The sequence below is a fragment of the Camelina sativa genome, chromosome 4 (genome assembly GCF_000633955.1).
Source record: "Camelina sativa cultivar DH55 chromosome 4, Cs, whole genome shotgun sequence".
In the NCBI taxonomy this organism is placed as follows: domain Eukaryota; kingdom Viridiplantae; phylum Streptophyta; class Magnoliopsida; order Brassicales; family Brassicaceae; genus Camelina; species Camelina sativa.
The window spans coordinates 10,014,718-10,035,336 of NC_025688.1; the positions used below are offsets into that span (position 1 = coordinate 10,014,718).

At 37.7% G+C, this 20,619-nt stretch overlaps 3 protein-coding genes and 1 long non-coding RNA gene across 5 annotated transcripts in view; 3 read left to right on the forward strand and 1 right to left on the reverse strand.

The window, feature by feature from the left end:
* Nucleotides 1–1,294, forward strand: part of LOC104783720 (BAHD acyltransferase At5g47980-like) — a 1,899-nt gene extending 605 nt beyond the window's left edge. Inside the window, exon 2 of the mRNA XM_019244089.1 lies at nt 3–1,294. Coding sequence (XP_019099634.1) covers nt 3–1,229 — 1,227 coding nt within the window. The 3' untranslated portion in view covers nt 1,230–1,294. The remainder of the gene's footprint in view (nt 1–2) is intronic.
* LOC104780202 lies at nt 8,392–9,885 on the forward strand. 2 transcript variants are annotated; one of them, XR_766665.1, is made up of 2 exons: nt 8,392–8,589; nt 9,251–9,885. XR_766665.1 is itself a non-coding variant. In XM_010504699.1 (2 exons), exons 1-2 carry the CDS (start codon nt 8,538–8,540, stop codon nt 9,575–9,577), a joined length of 375 nt encoding a protein of 124 aa, XP_010503001.1. In that variant the 5' UTR covers nt 8,392–8,537; the 3' UTR covers nt 9,578–9,885. The 2 variants fall into 2 exon arrangements, 1 of the variants encoding a protein (XP_010503001.1); XM_010504699.1 differs by having other exon boundaries at nt 8,392–8,585.
* On the reverse strand, nt 12,169–15,789 carry LOC104780203. Its single transcript, XM_010504700.2, has 10 exons — nt 15,390–15,789; nt 15,032–15,116; nt 14,764–14,834; nt 14,578–14,666; nt 14,238–14,481; nt 14,037–14,149; nt 13,851–13,941; nt 13,625–13,753; nt 13,008–13,558; nt 12,169–12,936 (listed from the first exon to the last, which is right to left on the reverse strand). The coding sequence occupies exons 1-10, from the start codon at nt 15,585–15,587 to the stop codon at nt 12,462–12,464; spliced, it is 2,046 nt and encodes a 681-aa protein (XP_010503002.1). The 5' UTR covers nt 15,588–15,789; the 3' UTR covers nt 12,169–12,461.
* On the forward strand, nt 17,629–18,875 carry LOC109132618. Its single transcript, XR_002037632.1, has 3 exons — nt 17,629–17,957; nt 18,146–18,354; nt 18,501–18,875. It is a non-coding gene; the product is annotated as an uncharacterized LOC109132618 (long non-coding RNA).

The following is a 20,619-nucleotide window of genomic DNA, read 5'->3' on the forward strand; positions in this document are numbered from 1 at the left end:
ACATCCTCCCTCCAGTTTACACAGCGGCCTTTCTCTTCTACACCAAAGATGAATTGATTTCTCCAGAACACAGTTCCAACAAACTCAAGACTTCTCTGTCCGAAACCTTGACCAAATTCTACCCTCTTGCCGGCAGAATCAACGGCGTCACCATCGATTGTAACGATGAAGGCGCTATTTTCGTCGACGCTCGTGTCAATAGCTGTCCTCTCTCTGATGTCCTGAGATGTCCGGATTTTAAAGCAATCCAACAGTTACTTCCTGTTGACGTCATCGATAACCCTTATGAGGCTGCAAGTACATGGCCTTTGCTGCTTGTGAAGGCGACTTATTTTTCATGTGGTGGCATGGCCATAGGAATTTGCATCAGCCACAAAATCGCGGATGCAGCCTCCATCTCGACTTTCATTCGGTCCTGGGCTGCTATGGCTCGTGGAGAAGGTGAATCAGTGGCTGGTCCCGAGTTTGCGGCAGCAAATTTTTACCCACCAGCAAATCCGTTCTTTAAGCTTCCGGTAGACGAACATGCCAACAAGATAAGCAGAATAACAAAGAGATTTGTATTCGGTGCATCCAAGTTGGAAGAACTTAGGACCAAAGCTGCTAGTGCAGACGTCGTAGCCCGACCTACTCGGGTGGAGAGCGTCACTGCGCTTCTCTGGAAAGCCTTCGTTGCAGCTGCATCGTCAAACACAAATACTTCTGTCACGAAGGTTTTGATTCTGCCCTCTAACTTGCGTCCTAAGATACCTTCCCTTCTGCCAGAAAGCCTAATAGGAAATGTCATGTTCTCTTCTGCGGTCTTGAGTGTTAGTGGAGAAGAGCAAGTTAAAATTGAAGAGGCCGTTAGAGACTTGCGAAAAAAGAAAGAGGATTTACGAGTTGTAATCCAAGACGAGGGTGGGTCGACGTCTTTGATGATGGGTTCTAAAATAGCAAATCTGATGCTCAGTAATTATTCGATGTTGAGCTATGAGACTCACCAACCCTACACCCTGAGTAGTTGGTGCAAATTACCTCTTTATCAGGCTAGTTTTGGATGGGGATCCCCGGTTTGGGTCGCCGGCAATGTGGCTCCAACATTAGAAAACGTAACTATGTTGATCGATTCTAAGGACGGAAAAGGAATTGAAGCGTTGGTAACATTACCTGAAGAGAACATGATGTGTTTCGAGCAGAACCCAGAACTCCTCGCCTTTGCTTCCGTGAATCCTAGTGTCATGGTCTAATAATAATTATGATATATATATTTTTAATATGTTATACAGTAATTATATAATAAAATTACTACTAATAAAATGGACATTTTAAGTCCTCTTAGAATGTCCACCTCAGCCAAATGAAAAACATTATCAAGAAGCCACGTAAGCAGTCTCAAATCTAATTCTCTATTCCTCTAATTTGTGTTGAATACTAAGCGACTAAAAAAACGACCTATTGGGCTTATACGACCAAACCAAAAGTAACAACGAAATATGTATATTGACCTTATACGTCCACTTAAGTTTAATGGGCTTATGGACACATTATTTACGATGACTGAGAGAAGAAGAAAGTGATTGTCAGAACTGTACTGAGGACAAAAGACAGGGAAAGATCATGTGGTGATTTGTAGGGACGGTAAACAAGTCCTTAAAGCCTCCGGGACATAGCAAACCGACCATCGGATATGGATGGGCTCATGGGCCTAGTGAGAGCATGTGAGGCCTATTAAGGAAGGTGTGCCCATTGACTGGGAGTGGACATGGGGCCACCAAGAGGTGGCGGTTGGGGCATTACAACTCTTGATCGATAAGATAAGTACACTTTGGTGACATATATGGTCAAATCAAAAAATTTAAATCTCTGCGCAAACCGGGGTGTCACAATAAATAATTTTAAATATATCAAAAAAAAATTTATATTGTTAAGATTGTTTGTCTAACCATCATAAAAATATATATTATAGCAGTTTAATCAATTATTATGAACTGATTATTTTTTTTAAATGTTAAACTCATTTATCAATAACATGAGCAATTATTTACAAGATTATCATAGACAAGAAGTTACAAAGTTAGGAACATAATTTAAATTATCGGAAAATTGCAAACTAATACATTTTCAAAATTGAATAGGATTTTTAATATATTTATTAATGATAATTAGATACATAGATAGTGATTACTATATCTGTAATAGAAGGGTTATGAAATAAATGACAAAGTGAGGTAGAGAGTAATGGTGTAACATTACAAAAGAGAATTTGTACAAACAAGCTTATGTACTCTTAATAAGCTAGGAATGTCAATTGGGCTTGCCCGGCCCGGCTCGGCCCAAAACTCGCAAACCACGCATATATTTGAGGTAGGCTCGGCCCATCCCAAAATATTTTCAAGCCTATATTTCAAAGCCCGGCCTGACCCTACCAGGGGTACAGGTGTTTTTTCGGGCTTTCTTACAAAAAAAAATCAAAATTATAAGTCTATACATATGTACACACATTGAGCTTTACAAATAAAAATATGATATTTCTATACTTATGTACACTTTATCAGTTGTACATGTAAAACTGTTTGTAATGTACTTGAGATAATCAAAAAAATGCATATCAAATAGCAGAGGAAAAAAAGTTAGATTTTTATCTAATTGAAAATTTTTAGATCAAAAATTTACATTGACTAGTATAAAAAAAAAAAGAATGAGTGTAATAAAGAAAAAAAACCCTAAAAATACTATGACATCAAAATGATAAATAATAGTGTTTTTCGATGATAAGTGAAAAAACGTGAAATCCTCTCTTTTAGAAACCCTAAAAAACCCCTCTCCCTTCTCTCTAGCCAAAAAACTCGCCGCCGCCTAGGTTAACCGTCTTCGGTGGCTTCTTCATCACCGTAGTCAGGTTTCTCTCTTTAGTTTGCCTTTGTTTCTTTTTTTATCAGCACATCCATCTCTTTTTTCTTCTAACGACATCAGAGCTAGATTTTCAGATCTAAAATTTTTAACTTTAGATTTTTTTAACCTTTGGTTCAGATTCTTGGCTCTAGTTTTCTCCATCAAATTTTGCTTCAGATTTTGCTGTTTCATGGCGGAAGCAGTCTCCAACTGCTCTTTCACTACCTCTGATGAAGAATCATCAACAGTGCAGATTGAGATCTCTTTCCTGTTTTCAAGAGTCATTCTTCCTGAACTGTCTTTAGGCTTTGGTTATGTCTCACCGCCTCTGGTAGCTTTGCTTTGAAGCAACATAAAGTGTCGCATGGCGCTTTAATTCAGTTCTAATTTGTGGTGAAGGAGAATCTTGCATTTTAACCCGTTTGTGTTGTTTTTTCTTGTCTTGGATTTGTTTTAATTTTCATAAGTTTTAATTTTTTTTTTTTGGATCTCTGAGTTCTGTTCCGGAAAGTAATAAATATATGTTGTATAATTTGTTTGTGCGGGTTATTTCTCCTTAGTTTACCTTAATTAGTCTTAGTTTCCGATAGTGTTCATGTACTCGCCAGCTTAAGTTTATGAAAAAATTGTTTTCCTTACCAGCTCTTTGTATTTTACTTTAAATATTATGAATGAAATATATAGCTATAGTTAGAAGAGAGGGTTCTTTCTAATCGTAAATAGCGAGTGTATTAGTTTATGTATAACTTTTTTACACATCTCTTTAAATTAAACAACACCACGAGAATGAAATCTTCTTTTAGAAGCAATTGTACACGTGGTCAATTATGATAGAGGGTAGAGACCACACGAGTTCGGATCACTTTCTCAATACTACGTACGAGTTAGCTGGTATGGAGTTTTCCACCATGACGCCTGTAACATCCTCAAATTCAATTGTGGGCTTTTTTGAAAATTGCAGCCCATCAGGGACAAATAACTTGCAAAACGACGAAGGGAGTGTTACTGGAGTAGTCGTAGTCATCGTTTAAACCGTTAAAGGTAAGGTAACCTAGATCTCCTTGACTCCTTGTGCAGGGAGTTACTGGCTTTGTCTGATTTGTCGCTTTGTGTTGTTCTATATTGTTGTGGCATGAGGACCTAACCACCGTGAGGTTGATCCGCTGTAGTCCGTAGACGGGTAGAGTAATTACCGCGAGAGGTAAACGACGAAGCGTTACGTCTCGTGTTGTTTTTGTTGTGTTGTTCGTTTATTGCTAACCAGTACTTAACCAACTAAACCAGGAGATTTAAGTCCAGAATCGAAAGCTTGATTATCGAACATTCGAACGTATATGGTGTCGTGCATGGTTACGTGTGTTAGACGACGGTCACGTTGGTTAATTTAATCTTGTGGTGAATCGATTAGTGTGTCTGGTTTAGGAATTGGTATTAAACCGGGAGCATGTGATGGTGGATTGACTTGTGGTGTTATGAATAGGGGTGTCAATCGGGCTCGCCCGGCCCAGCTCGGCTAGAAATCCGTAAAGTCCGCATATGTTTGAGCTTGGCCCGGCCCGGCCCGAAATATTTCCGAGCCTATATTTCAAAGCCTGAGCCTGACCTTAACAGGGCTATAGGGTTTTTCGGCCTTTTCGGGCTTATCTTACCGATCAAAAAATTAAACTTAGAAGCCTTAAAAAGTAGTGTTTGAAGGTGTACTATAAAACAAATCAATCAAAAATTTAATAACTCATCTATATTCACTACAACCAACTTAATTTAATAGAAAAAGTTTAAAGCTAAATAAAATTTCAATACTTTAACCAAACAAACCAATATATAATTCATATAAAACATCATAGATAAAAATTTTTAAAGTATTAAGTATGGTAATTAAGTAAATATGAAAACTAGGATTGGAGTTTAGAACTTTATTTACAATAAATTATTAATCAAATATTGCAATCAAACAAAAATATTAACAAAAAGGTACAAATTTTTTTATTTAAGGGTTTTTCGGGCTGGTCCGAGCCCGGTCGGGCTAAGCTCGAAAAACCCTATTGCCCAAACGGACTGAGCCGAAAAGTCCGATTTTTTTTGGACATATATATTTAAGCCCGAGCCCGATGTTTTTCAGGACCGGGCCGAGCCAGCCCGCGGGCGCTAGCCCTAATTGACATGCCTAGTTATGAATTATCAGATTGCTGGTCTGATGGTATTATTAAACTAAATCTAATTAATTTATTTGGAAAATATCTTTGTAATTAAATCGGATTTGGTTATTATACTAGTAAAGAAAAAAAGTATAGCCATGTTTTTGTCACACACAATCGTGACTAAATTTTTTTTTTGTCACGAAAAAGTTACCAAAGAAATTCGTAGCAACTTCGTGACAATTTAGCCACGAAATAATTACGTGACAACCGTTGTCACCGAATAGCCACATAAACATTTGTGGCTAAATAGATACAATAAACTTCGTGGCAAAACTGTGTCTATGCGAAACCAATAAGAATATTCCGCAATCTTCGTGGTTATTCTACCGAATTATCCATCATATCCTACTAAAACGCGGAAAAGTATATAACCACGAAATATAGCGTAGCTACATCGTGACTAACTGAGTGCCACAAATTATAATCGTGGCTCGCTCGTGGCTACTCCAACGAATTATCTATCCCATCACCATAAAAGTCCGATGGCTATGTAGGGACTAACTAATTCGTAGCTAAAGTGTGACTCAGAGGTTGCCACGAATTTAATTCGTGACACTTTCGTGGCTATCCCACCGAATAAGCCATCAAATCCAACTAGCCCGACAACGATTAAGTCGGTGCAGGAGTAATAGTAATAGTCTTCTTCTTCACAGCCAATTCCGCCGCAAGGAAAACGCCTCGTAACATGAAGAACATAGTAACTTCTCCTGTGGGCATCTCACGAGTTAAGTAGAAGAAGAGCGAGTCGTGAACCAAACCGAAGACGGTGAACGTCACCAAGATCCCAGAATACAGAGCCCAATCTGAGCTCATTCGCCGTTCAGAGACTTGCCGCATTGGTTTGTAAACGGCTGGTTTAAGAATAGTTGGCACAACAGTATTCCATCGACGACCCCAGAAGTCTTGTAGAGACGTAGCTAATTATGGTTTATTAGACTGTGGCTCCAAGTCACACCCAAGAGATATATAAACAAAAACTGAGTAATGTACGAATAATCTCAATCTCTAGGTACATATGTAAAAAAATAGAGTCGTAATAGCAGAACATGAGGCAGAGTTTGTTTGTAATCATACAAATTTAATAGCACACCAAAGATAGCAACTTTAACGGCAAAAGCCAATATGGGTAGATGAGTTTGAGGTTTAGGGTTTTGTTGGGTTTTGACTGGGAAGCAAGTAAAGCAGAGAAACCGAGAGAGACTTGCGGGAACTGGGACTAGTGGATCTTTATCAAAGGAGAAAAGAATGGGTTTGAAATTTGCGAGCCATGTGAGAAAAAAAGGCTGTGAAGAAAGAGAGATGCACAGTGGAGAAAAACAGAGGAAGAACAAGAAACAGAGCAAGGATGGGGGAAACAGAGAGGAACCGAGGAAGTCCTGATTTGATTCTAGGTGGCAAATAGTAACAATAAGATATGGAGATGATTGTAAAAACCAAGACTTTTATCAAGTTCTTGAGTTCTTCCTCCATCTCTCAGATCTTTTGTGGTTTGCTGTTGAACTTTGGGCAATAACTTAAGTTGTGACTTGGCTGATTTTCTTTAATGTCATTTTTTACTAGTAATCAAGACTTTTATCAAGCTCTTGACTTAAATATTTGAAGAATCGAGTACATAGAGTAGGTAGGAATTGAACTAAATATAAAGAAGTTTTATAAATATCAAGTAACGTTCTTGTTGCCTTGAGTTAAACGTTGTGATTTCTCAACCATACCAAAAAAATAACAAGAATTTGTCTCCATTGGCTGATGAGTATCCGTACATATACCATAAATGCTATAAATTCTCAACCATACATGATACATGTAGTAGTAATGCTACGTCAAATTGTGTGGTAGACTAGTAGTAATGGTGTCGAACTGTCAAATGTTGAAATTGCCGGCCGTCAACAATCATGTGTGTCAATATTTCTGTAATTGCATGAGGAAGAAGAGAGTGTCCTTACTCCTTAATGGAATTACAAGGTGCATGGTGAAACAAGCCAAGTAAATATTGATTCCAAGTTTGTAGAAATCGTCCACAAAGTTCGTCTCATCCATTTGTGTGGTTTGTAGTTGCTAATTGGTACAAACTCCAATTATTATGATAGTACCTGCACACAGTTCAATATTTCAAACTAATTGGATTGCTCATAGACATAACTCGTAAGATAAATATTTCAAAATATGGGAAAATTTAGGCAGAAAGTTAAACTAATTTTTAAGGTCACTATCCCATCACAACTTGGTTAAAAATATCCATATGACCAAACAAACTCACAAAGACAAAAACAAATTTATACTATTCTTTTTGGAAAGTCTTATTACAAGCCAACCAATAACTATGTTTGTTTTATGTTCTAATTTAATAAGGAGACAAATTTAAGTGTGATGAACCTTAAATTTTAGCTTGTAATGGGGGTTTATTGTATGCTTAAGTTTTAATTTTGATTAATGGGGTTTTGGAGTTTAGTGTAGATTTAGTATTTCGAAACTTGAACGGTACCTTGGTTACCTTTTGGTTATTTACCTATATTTTTTAAACCAATTTTATGTTTTCTATTTTAATTTAAAATTAAGTGTGCTTAAAATTATTAAAGTAAAAATTAATTCTTCCTAATAAAAAATAAGGACTCACAAAATGTCAACTGAAAATAATTATAAATAAGAAAAAGCACAGGAAGAGTTAGAAGTGGATTTTCATATTTTACCAGTGTCTTCTCCTAATGACGAATATATAACTGAAGAGAGTTAGACGATTCGTGTGATGACTCGGATTCAAATTCCGATTACGGTTCCGAATAAGTTTTTTATTTATGAATTATGTTTGATTATATTTTATAAATTCTCATGTTTTAATTATGTAATATCTCATTATAATATGTAATATCACATTGCAATATATCATTATATCTATATATATTATGTTTTGTTATATTTAATTTTCTAATCATAATAATGAATATTGCTAAATCATATAAATTAATTTTGATAAGCCATATAATAGCACTAATATTGATATATATTATGAGTTCTTTTCTTTATATATATAATATTTATCTAAAGAATGAATTTATTATGTTTATTATATATTATTTTATCAGGAAATTAGTGTTGCTAAATCATATAGAAATTAATATTACTAATCATACAATTGTTACCAAAATTCAATAAAATAAAATAATTTTCTTAAACCAATTTTTTTTAGATTGGGGGGACTAACCCAAATAATTTCCCACCATACCCACCAAATAATTTCCGACAATTCCACCAAAATTAATCTAATTTTGCGGTTAAATGAAAATTTGGCTAAATAGTAATTTTAAGGGTATTAGTAAAAGCTTTTCCCCTTCATCGTTCATATAACCACTTCGAGAAAAAAATCAGAAAAACCTAATGCCTCTTCTTATCGCCTCTTTTTATCTGATTATCCTCTGCTTTCCCGAATCTGAAAGTAGCTCCGCTCGATTTCTTCCTTGACGCACTGCGATGAGTCTCTCCGGCCACCGTCGGCCACGGTCCTCCGAGTCAGGTCCAGTAGGTATCCGTCTTCTTCTTCTTCTTCTTCTTATGCTTCTTCTTCTTCTTCTGCTCCCTAATTACTAGTTCTGTCTCTTTCTCTCTTTGTCTTCATGCTCTATTTCTATTTTTCTCTAAAGTTGTTTAGATCTTTTAATTTTGTTTCTGTTTAGGGTTTTCGATCTAGGATTTTATTTGTTCATATTATTCTTTAATGTTTTGATTTGAGCATGTTTTCAACTAAGATGATGTTTAGATATGTTTGATTTTGAATTTTAAACATAAGTGTTCGATTTTGTTTTTTTTTTTTAATTCCTGTTTGATCGTTTATCTCTTCCAACCATAGCTTTGTTCATATTGTTCTTGTTTGCTGAGGAAGCGTTCGATATGTGTGATTTTTTTATTCTTGTTTACTGCTCTAATTATGGTGTTTAGATATTGTTCTTTTGCTGGTTTATCTCTTCAAGACACTTAGCTTTTGCTTTAAGTGTTGTCATTTGTTTGTTATGTGTTGCTATTTGCTAGTCTTAAGAACATGTTTTTGATGGTTAGGATTTGTATATGTGGATTCGAAACTTGGCTTTGTTCTATGTTTAAACTTAACTCTCAACTTTGTGGATTTGTTTACTTGACTTGTTATTAACATAACCTAATTTTTGTTTTTGTTTATCTTCTAACTGCAGAGCTGCAACGTAGATGGATTGGATGCCACCATGTGCCATACCGCCAGGAGCCACACGTTCTACAAGCGCAGCATCTTCACACGCCAACAACTACATCCAGCAAACTCTCGATGCATTGCTGAGTGCTCCTGTAGGAGAATCCCAGCCACACCTCCACCCGAGGAAACTCAATGGAGCTTTATGGTTAGTTTGGAGACAAACTTCAAGACGCTCAACACCAATGTTGCAGATTTGAATACTAACATGGGAACAGTTATGAAAGAGCTGGTTGAATCACGACAAGCACTTAACCCTCTGCTGCTGCTCATGCTCCAGCTTCTACAATAGCTGCTCCTGCTCATGCTCCAGCTTCTACAATAGCTGCTCCTGCTCCAGCTTCTACAATACCAGCTCCTGCTCCAGCTTCACACCAAGGCAACTTAGATGCTTGGTGTGCATCATTAGGTATTTAAGTTTCGGTCAATGATGGTTAAGCTTTTTTGTTGAACTTTCTAACGGATAGACTTTTATTTAGCAAGTCTTTTGGTAAAATGTAAGATAAGACTACTTAATGTTATTTAGTAAGTCTTTTTTATCAAACTAATTATAGTAATGTAAATATCGTTATTTGAATTTCATGTTTTGTGATTTTGGCATTTCGTTACAGGTTTTTTGTTTTTAGTAATTAATATTATTATTTTTTTTTTTGGGCAAATAATCAGTCACTAAACAAATTATTTTTATAGATTTGTTACAATAATGCCACCAACCAAAATCATGGCTTAATAGTAGAGCTACTAAATTGTTACTCCTTAAATTCGTGGCTATATTATCACGAATTAGATGGTGATAAAAGGGTGGCTAATATAGTCACTAAGGACTTTGACCAGTTCGTAGCTATAGTATGCCACAAATTAAAAGTGATAGTTTCATAGCTATAGGTAGCCACGAATAACCGTGATCATTACGTAGTTAAATTTAGCCACAAAATAATGGTGATCTTTACGTAGCTAAATTTAGCCACAAATGATTAGTGACAAATTCCTGACTCCGAAGCCACGAAAAAGCAACGCCAACAATTTAGTTACGAAGCTATATCTACGATTTTTTTTTGGTGACTATTCGTGATTTTTTAGCCTTATAGCCACGAATATTTAGGCTCAGCCACAAATATATTGGTGACTATACATGTATTTTTTACTAGTTTAGATTAAATCATAGATTATTATTGGAATATAATCTTTGATCGATTAATCTAAACCGATTAAGATCGTTGGCTTAGATTTCCATTGTTGCAAGTGCTAAACCAAGGATGCTATTCGTGTGGCCAAGATGATGACTAGTTGGTGTCTTCTACATATTCAGATGTGTTTGGATAGTTGCTTTGTCTAGGGTTAAACTGAGTATACCTACGAGTTGCATATATTGTGAATAACCGTATTTGTTTGTTGAGTGTATTAATATTTACAAGTATATAAATATATTTTTTTTATAAAGTATAAGAAAGAGAATTAGTATCTTTGAGTTAGATATTGAACTAAAATGGATATTTTGTGCGTGTTGATTGAAGATGGTGTGATTGCGTAAATGCATGTTTTGTTGTGGTAAAATAAGTTCTTGTGTGGGAGGAGATAGGTGCCAAGGGCATGTAGATGCAGTGAGCCGCAGAGAGTCATGCAAGGAGAGATCCTTGTAGTTGTGTGATGGTCTACGGGCGCGAAATGCGGGTAGATCATGATTGGCTAACGAGCCAACGAGTGTGAAGTGTGTGGAAGAAGTGCAAGTGGCACGAAGGATCCGGATGCAAGAGTAAACTGTGTAGGAAAAAGTGCGAAAGCATGATGAATCCGGTAATACATGGAGTTGGCGTGTCTTGACACGTGGTATCATGGGATGCAGTTCTATTTGTGTGATGTGTGCTTATGTTTGTGTGTCACAAGAATTAAGACACAGTGATTGTTGCTGGTCTTAGATTTAGACTTTGTGATTATCGAAACGTATTTGGGTGTAGAGACTTTGTAATGCATGGGGTTGGTGTGTCTTGACATGTGGTATCAATGGGTGCTCACTCCTCTTTCTTTTAGAGGTTGGTTAAGTCAAGAGTTCATTTTTCATGGTTAGTTGGTGGTTTTGCTATTAAAGAGTGATTTGGACCGGACCAAGAAGTCAATCCGTTGACCAGCTCCGGATACTGAGTTCAGGTATTACAACGCCTTTCAATTTTCTCGCCAAACAAAACATATACTCACTCTATTTCATATTAAGTGTTGTTTATGATTTTGTCACACATTCAGAAAATTATTAAATTTTCTATTTTATCTCTTATTAATATATTATACAATTTTTTTCTGTTGGTCAATAAATAAAAGTAATAAAGATAAAATTGGAAAATTAACCAAACATCTACACTAAAAATACAAAATAACATTTATTTTGAAACAAAATCTTAAATCTAAAATGACTTTTAATATGAAACAAAAGGAGTAGTTTTTTGGAAGGTCAAATGGAGTATTGAGGCAAGTTTCTCGATACGGTTGGAAGTGATCTGAATTAGTGTTAACAAATCTGACGGATATGACTGTTCCTGCGAAACCCCCAACGACTACTTATCGCAACTAAGTTTAAAATATGAAAGATCAGTTTTTCTTTATTGAAACATAGAAGTAAAATAGAAAATAAAAATCAACCAAAAATGATAGAAATAAGCATTTTTGTTCATGTTCTTAAAAATATAAATTTCAAATTTTTCGTAATCAGTTTATGTTCATTGCTGCTCTCATTCAATAGACGGCTAATAAAAGCTAGATTCTAATTTGTTACCCACCCAAATAACATGAAGAGTATTCGGCTAACCTGAGCAAGTCCTCTACTATCTTCTATCTCCAATGCTAATCACTAAGCTATAACATAAAAACCTAGCAATACTAGGAAAAGAGACGAGTCATTTAATTTGCCTCTAAGATGATATTACTTAAATATTTAGTTCGATAGAATTATGTTCTTAAAAACTACTAAACTGTTGCAAAATTGATCACGGGAAAAAAAAGAAAAGAAAAATTTCTAATACACAACCTAATAACCAGGCAATAAACTATTTTTGAGAAAAAAGGTGAAAAATACCACAACCCAAGAAGTGAGCTTCCTAGTTAGATCTACCGGCGACTTACTCATTGTCTATATAAGCTATTGCATCTTCAATCAAAATCCAGTTCTCTTTTTGATGACTCAGAGCTTATCTTTCGCCGCCCTCAAGCTCTTCTTGATCTTCAAGCTGTCCTTCTTCCTTGTTGTTAGCTTCAGAATTTACAGTCTCATTGTTACTATTACTGTTCCCTCCACTTTCCTTGTGACCAAAGAACAATCCTGAAGAAGATGAGTCCTCTTCATCAAGATCCTCTTCTTTCTCTGCATTCTTATTATCCTTTGATCTTTGCCTTACAACGCCATCCATCCATTGCGGACAGCGGTGTGTAACCCCAAGATCTGCTTCAATCAGTGAGGCGTTTGAAACAGGATGGGTCCGTGTAATGCAAGAACATTCAGGTACAGGATGCGAAAGAAAACTAAAGGCTTTTGATCTCTTGGAAGATTCGAGTAGACCCTCGAGTATGCTTCTCTTGAGAAGCTTCCTAACTGATGTTATCCAAGTGTGATTTGCCTCGTACATATGGTCTCGGATCTCTACCAATAGCATTGCAATTTGTTTCCTACAAGTATGAGAAATATCAAGATTACTATTCTCCTATAAACAAAGATGATACATTCATTACAGTATTACCTGTCTGGTCTAAAAGTCTTAGAAGAAGCAGACTGATAAAGCCGGTGACCCAACACTAAACTAGCAAAACTCGGATGTCCTTTCCCATCACGATCAAATCCCGAGATAAATACATCTGCTTCCACGCTAACAACATAATCAACCGCTTCCCACAACAACTTGTGAGCATTAGTTCTCAACTCAATAACCGTGCTTTCGGGCTCATTGTCACTCTCTGCTACCCAACCCCACCAACCTTCAATGTTGTAGTACTTTGGTCTTGCAGGTGGAGGTGGAAGCGGTTGAGGCCTCTGTCTTGTGCTCTTCAGTGCATCATGTTTCGTTTCTTCCTCGACCGAAGGTGGTGCCATTGTCTTACTATCTTTATGTTTCGCCTCACGACCATACATCTTAGCAAGCTCCCAGCTAGTACTAAGAGAAGTTCGGTCAACGACATTCTCAAACATGCCATGTAATGGAATTAGTGTTCTCTGCCCACCAAAAACCTCTCCCCCAGCGACATATATGATTGTGTCCCATGAGTATCCATAAGCTCGTAGAAGAATACCAACCTGAGACAGAATCCAAAGCATTTAACTTCGAGTTAAAATCTGTATATATTTATACTCTTTGCTTACCTCTTCTGGCATCAGAGGGCATAAGCCCGCTAGGCGTTGCTCAGCTGAGTCTATAGAGAGCTTCCCTTTGACAATCCCACGTTTTATCATCCAAGCTCGTTTATGTTGAATCAGCTCGGTATGAACATCCTTTGAGTAGCTCCAAAATGCAATAAACACATTAATCATAATACACTATGAAACAGCTTCTTTCCCTAACTTGACAATACTATAAACTTTAAAATACCTGGAACAGTTCAGCGCAGCCATGATAGGCCAAAGCTTCTCTTGTCATCCCTGGATCATAGGCTATAAAAGGTCGTCCCAAAGGTTTCAGCCTGTGGACATTACACGTAAAAATAGTCACAATAGCGTTAAAGGAAAAGAAAAAAACATTCAACAAACAATGCACATTGGTCCTGAAGAGACTAACCTTTGCAATACTTTAGTGGAAAGTTCTTGAACTTCTTTTCGAAACTGTAACGCGTGGAACGCAACCCTACACCGTAACCTCTGATATTCTTCAAGATCACTTGGAAGTATAGCCTACATGAAGAGAAAGAGTAAGAATATAGTCAATGATCAATACTTTAGAGAAATGATTGTTAGCAAATAGGGGGAAATTTTTCACTACTTGTAAGCATCCACCGTGAGGGACAACTAGTTCAACGACCGAGTGCTTAATGAGAACAGGTAGAACATGGTGTAAGTAGTAATAAGGCGAAGATCCGTAAGAGACTTTAAATGAAGGGATTTGTTTCTTTCTTCTAGCCCATTTGAGATTCTTGGGAAGAGTTTTCACAACTCTAACATCTTTTGCAAGTGAAGCCATGAAGTGCTCTTCATTATACAAATACGCAAAGCTCTTGAATTGGGAACTGCTCGTAAAGCAACAACGAATAGATGAAATAAGAGCAAAGAACCAAATCAAAAGCACCAAAGTAAAAGTTTTAAAACCAATTAAGTCTCTGCACCTAATTCCTTTACTGCTAGTTGTTGATTGAATCTCAGGAATCACCAGAGTAGCGTTAAGAAGCCGAGAAACGGCTACAACATCAGGAATCTAAGAAAAATGACCAAAAGTAAAAATGCCATGAGAAGTGTCTGTCACACACACTTGATTGAAAATGTCAATATAATCCTGACTTTTTCTTTCTTACCGAGTTTCTAATCTCATGGAAACCACCTTGTATTCTAACAAAAACAAAACCATTTGTCCTTGCCGGAGGATCTGTTACCATTTGTCCCCACCAAATCACAAACCAAATACAAAAAAAAAAGAAATAAACATAAGTAATACAGAACACCAATCTTATTGAACTAATCAAAAACACAACAAGGTCAGCTATAATTCCAACTTAAGATATTGTTCCAGATCCGATAATGTAGGGAAAAAGACATGAATTGAATTGTAAATAAGAAAATAACCTGAATGAAAATCTCTGGGAGTAGCATCAGGAAGTAATGTATCTACATGCCTTGTTGGTCCCCAAAGTCTTCTATACAAAGGCGTCTGCAACATACATACATAAGTTGTAAGATCATCAAAAGCTAACAGTACTAAAAAAAACCAATTTGATAAATAATTAAACTAAGAAAGGAAGAGAGTCATGATTGCAAAACTACAACTTAAAAAGCATTAAATCTTTTTTGTTTAAGGAAAGAAGAAACGATTCTATAGATACCCAGAAGAAAAGAACAATGGCCCACTTGAGCAAATTAAAATAAAAATTTCTTTATGATTCAACAATGGAGATCCACTAAACATAAAGGTGAGATTTTTTACATGTCGAGCGAATCTGGGATTGTCAAAGACAGGCCTCCAAGAGAAGATAGTAACAGGGATAGAGTAATCGGAGACTGAGTCATCTGTGAATCCAGCGAGAAGAAAATGGACAAGAAGAGAGAAAACAGACAAGACAAGACCAAGAAGACCAATCCATTTCATGCGCGACTTCAAGAACACTTTGCCTTCTCCCTTCATCCCTCCAGATGTAAAGTAAAGTGAAGTGAAGTGAATCGAGTTCTCACTTAGTTCTTTTTACTAACGGAGGACATCACAGAGACTAATGTGTGTATAGAAAAGAAAAGTTTAAATCGGAAGAGAGAGTGGAAGAGACACGTGTGAGAACATGTCTGGAGAAGTAGATCGGTGTTGATCGGACAATGGGTTGTTTGGTCTCTCTCTCTCTGCTCTCATTGAATTTTTTTTTTTTTTTTCGCTTCGGTGTTTATCCTAGGCGCCTCGATCGCGCGTGATTCTCACTTTTTACAGCTCTTGGACTCGGACGATAATTTTTTTTCTTTAAAACCAGATTTTTTTTTTTTTAAAGGGCATTCAAATTAAAGCATGAAATCAAATATTTTACAGAGCTAAATAGCCCAACAAGCATAAATTTAACTAGACATTAGCAATTACGAAATCCATTAAGTTAGAAGGGAACCAAAGTTGGACTACAGTTAGGATTGAACCAATTTGTCGGTTGGGATATTAATCCAAATCAAACCGCCTTGTGCTGCCATCAATGATTGGAGCCAAACACCATCGGGGAAAATCGCACAGAGTAGATCGTCAAAAAAAATAGGGTTGCTCCTACTCAATCATCTCATCCCTCGGATCCAGCAAACCAAAGGAGTAGTAAATTTGTTGAGAGCGTCGAATTGGAGTTGCGTAAACTTAAAGCTTTGTCCCTCACCAACAAATCAATCTGACGAAGAAGGTGATCTGGTTGTTTAAAACAGTTTCGATGTAGCCGGTGGTTTCTCTCAGTCCAGAGAGAGTAGATCGTGGCCTGCCAAGCAATGAGGAGGAGTTTCTTTGCTTCACAGGAACCCCTAAAGTGGATGAGGTTGTGTATCTTTTCAGACCAAGAGGACTGCAAAGAGAAGGAGCAACGCCGAGATATCTGGCTCCAGACCGACCAGCTGAACGGACAAGCAAAGAAGAGGTGATCGCGACTCTCCTCTGCAGTTGCACACAATAAACACAATGGATCAACTTGCAATCCCCAGTGGAGTAGTCTATCACGCGTTGGGCACCTATTCAACACAAAAAGCCAGATAAGGAAATTGTGTTTGGGGATTCCTCCTGAGAACCATACTATCTTATGCCATGGAACCTTAGGTAAAGTTTCGCTTAAAGCCAAAATTTTTTTCCCAATAGTGTGACTATCTTTAAGTTGGTCATTAATCCACCAGATGTATGAGTCTCAGCTCCTCCGAAAGCTGAAGAGCAGTTAGCTCAATTTGATAATTCACCCTCGTCTCCATAGATCGGAAATTACAGTTCCTCGAGGAAATCCTAAAGGTCCCTCACCTTGTATGTAGGTCGACATTCTCCCCAGCTTACTCCAATGATCGCTCCAAAACCGACAGTTTCTACCATTCCCCACCTTCATCTTAATCCAAGGGTAAGCTTCATCCCTAATTTTTAACAGCTTGTTTGCTATCAAAGAGTGTTGATTGTTTGACTTTCTTGTCCAGAACTGTTGAGATTTCCAGAGAGGACAGTTCATGTAAACCATGCGACCCAGCCGGATCGAAAGAAGAGCAGCCAAATAAGCTTGATCATACAAGCCTTATTCCACTTTTGCAGGTCACATACACCTAATCCTCCTTCTTTTTTTGCTGTGACTATAGTACTCCAAGCTACTCGCGCTGAGTGATGTCCCTCAGTTGTTCCCTTCCAGTAGAAAGCTCCACAAAGAGAATTTAGAATCTCAATGCATTTCTTTGGCAACACATGAGCAGAGCACCAAAAGTTAGAAATTCCTGCAACGACCGTGTATAGTAGCTGGAGTCTACCTGCAAATGAGAGAGTCTTTGTTGACCAAGCATTTAGTTTGCCTTTTACTGACTGAATCAAAGGGGCACAATCCAGAAGAGAAAGATTCTTTGTGCATAGCGGCCCCCCTAGGTACCTAATTGGCAACTGACCATGACTTATTCCTGTACCAACTCTGATTTGATCGATTTCTAATTGTGAGAGGCCTGACGTAAAGAAGCTTGTTTTAGGGAGACTGATCGCCAATCCTGAAGCTTCTTCAAACTCCTTCAAAACAAGGAGAACATTTTGCACAGAGGACACAGATCCATCAACAAAAATCAAAAGGTCATCAGCAAAACACAAGTGCGTAAGCTTTAGATTCTTGCATTTATGGTGATAATTTATTTTTCCTTCCTCTGCAGCTTTATCCAACATGACTGAGAGACAATTCATAACCAGAACAAAGAGATAAGGTGAAAGCGGGTCACCCTGCCGCAGACATCTACAACCCGTAAAGTAACCATGTACACTTCCATTAAAGCCCACTGAGAAAGAAGGAGTACAGATGCATGCTTTAAGCCACCGCAGGTAGAGTTCAGGGACTTCTATTCCTCTTAGACAACTAAAAATAAATTCCCATCTAACTGTGTCAAAAGCTTTAGCAATATTTACCTTGATAGTTATACACTTAGGACCTGTCGCTTTATGATAACCATTAACCAACTCTACAGCGAGAAGAGTATTTTCTACTAACAGCCGTCCTTTTATAAATGCAGTTTGATTTTTTTGCACTAAGTTGGGAAGAGCAGGCTTGATTCTAGAGACAAGCAGCTTAGATATTACTTTATATAGGGTATTTGAGCAAGAAATAGGTCTTAAGTCAGAGACCAGGAAAGCACTAGAGGATTTAGGGACCAGGGCAAGTATAGTTGCATTAACCGCTGAAGGAAGAAAAGCAGTTTGGAAGAATGCCAAGATACTGAAGGTGATTTCTGAACCCACTATTCCCCAAGCTGCCTTGTAGAAAGCTGAAGTAAAGCCATCAGCTCCAGGAGCTTTATTTGCTTTCAGTTTGAACAACACATTCTTGATTTCTTCCACTGTAGGGATTTTGACCATTGTTTGTTTCAGCTCTGTAGGACACCGATAGCTTATGAGGTTCTGAATCCAAGAAGTGGATATGGGAAGGGGTTGCATAAAGGCAGGGCCAAGAAGAGACTGAAAATGGTTGACAGCCATTCTACTCATCTCCAGTGGATCTACGATCAAAGTGCCAAACAAAGAGGTGAATGACCTGATAGCATTAAAGGCGTTTCTAATCTGGGTCATTCTATGGAAATAAGTCGTGTTCAAGTCTCCTTCATGCAACCAGTTAATGCGAGACCTCTGTCTAGAATAAGCTTCTTCAACTTTGCGGAAAAATTCCCATTTAGTACGCAACTCTCTTTCTTTTTGGAACAAGTCATTTGATGGAGAGTCCATGGCTTGAACCTGCACAGATTGAAGCAAAAGGTTAGTCTCTCTTACTCTGTTTTGAATGTCTGAAAAGTTCTTTTTCGAAAGAGTTTTTAACTCTTGTTTTAGTGTTTTCTGTTTTGCACTCAGAACTGACAAACTTGGTTCCAGAGGATGTAAATTTCCAGCCAAGATCCATGAAGTTTCAACCGTAGAATGAAAGAGGGGGTGAGTGGTAAGGAAGTTAAAGAACTTAAAAGGTTTAGTGCCAGCAGAAGGCAGAGGAGCGGCTAGGTTCACAAGACAAGGGGAATGGTCAGAATTTTCTGGAGCTAAAAAAGAAGCAACAATGTTGGGAAAGGAGGTAAGCCGATGATTGTTTACAAGCAGTCTGTCCAATTTCTTTGCAATAGGGTTTAATGGGTTTTGATTTGACCATGTGAAACGAGGACCTTGGTAGCATAAATCGAATAACTCCAGTTGCAAGAGACAATCACGCAATTCAAGCATAGGGGAGGTTAGATGGTCGACATTGGGATTGGAGTGCTCTGCCGGATGAATGATTTGGTTAAAATCACCACCTAACAGCCAAGGGAGGGAGTCCAACTGAAAGCGTTGTTGAAGACATAGGAGATGACACCAAAGGTCAATACGTTCTTCACTTAAGTTAGGTGCATAGATTGCTGTAAAGTAGAATCTATGGCTTCCTTGAATAGTAACTTCAGTTGTAAGCATATGCTCTGACTGATGCAGAACTATGATTGTAGCATGTGACTTCCAAATGATTAATATCCTTCCATCTTCAGCAGAAATGTGATTAGAGACGAAGTGCCAACTAGGACAGGTAAGGCTCATAACTCTGTTCAAATTTGGTTCCTTTATATGGGTTTCAATAATAGCACCAAAAAGAGGCTGATGTATAGCAAGCCAAGAAGCAAAAGACTGATGCTTATCCGGATTATTTAGACCACGAATGTTCCAAAAAAATGGTTGTATGTACATTAAGAAAGAAATAAGGGGTTAAGACTGAAGGGGATCCTCTCCCTCAGATGGGAGATTCACCACAGTAGAGAGAGGAGAGGTAGGATTCATTTGTTTGATCACCTTTTCAGGTGGAGATAGTGATCCAATAGGTAGTTCAGAAGGTTGTTCAGGAAGAGCAATAAGGATAGATGAAGGGCAATTTGAAGGAGGTAAGGTAGGCGAATGGGGAAGGGTTTGTGTTGGGAGGGACAAAGAAGCTAAAACATCAAAAGGATTGTTATGAGCGAAAGAATGGGGCGGCTGGGGGGGGGGAAGAGCAATCCATTGGGGACGAGGTATGGGTTGGAGAAGAAATGTGTTTAGAGGCTTTTTCTGGGGAGATACCTTGGTTAATGAGATTTTTGTCAATTTTCAGGGTAGGTGATATGTCTATATTTTGTCTCTCCTTAGCATATATTTATTATGCATTTAGTTAAGATAACTCATTGTTTTGCATCATTTTCTATTCTTTTCTATACACTTTGCATGTCTAGGTAGCTCTTGCATCATCTTTGCATACATTGTGCATTTCAGAGTATTTCAGGTATCTAGGAGACATTGGAAGCGCATCCATTCGAGCCAACCTTCCAGACGCCGCTCGAGCCACACCTTCCAGACGCATCACTCGAGCCATTCTCAAGTCACCAGACGGGAACGCATCACTCGAGCCATTCTCAAGTCACCAGTTGGGAACGCATCACTCGAGTCATTCTCAAGTCATCAGTCGGGAACGCATCACTCGAGCCAATCTCACAACACTCCGGGAACCCTC

Bases quoted from the DNA above. Each gene is read 5' to 3' on its own strand.
- LOC104780203 (XM_010504700.2), bottom strand. From the start codon at position 15,587: ATGAAGGGAGAAGGCAAAGTGTTCTTGAAGTCGCGCATGAAATGGATT. The intron at 15,117-15,389 runs GTAAAAAATCTC...TGTATGTTGCAG, and splicing joins ATCCCAGATTCGCTCGACAT to ACGCCTTTGTATAGAAGACT. The intron at 13,754-13,850 runs GTATTTTAAAGT...AGCTACTCAAAG, and splicing joins GCTGCGCTGAACTGTTCCAG to GATGTTCATACCGAGCTGAT.
- LOC104780202 (XM_010504699.1), top strand. From the start codon at position 8,538: ATGAGTCTCTCCGGCCACCGTCGGCCACGGTCCTCCGAGTCAGGTCCA. The intron at 8,586-9,250 runs GTAGGTATCCGT...TTCTAACTGCAG, and splicing joins GGTCCTCCGAGTCAGGTCCA to AGCTGCAACGTAGATGGATT.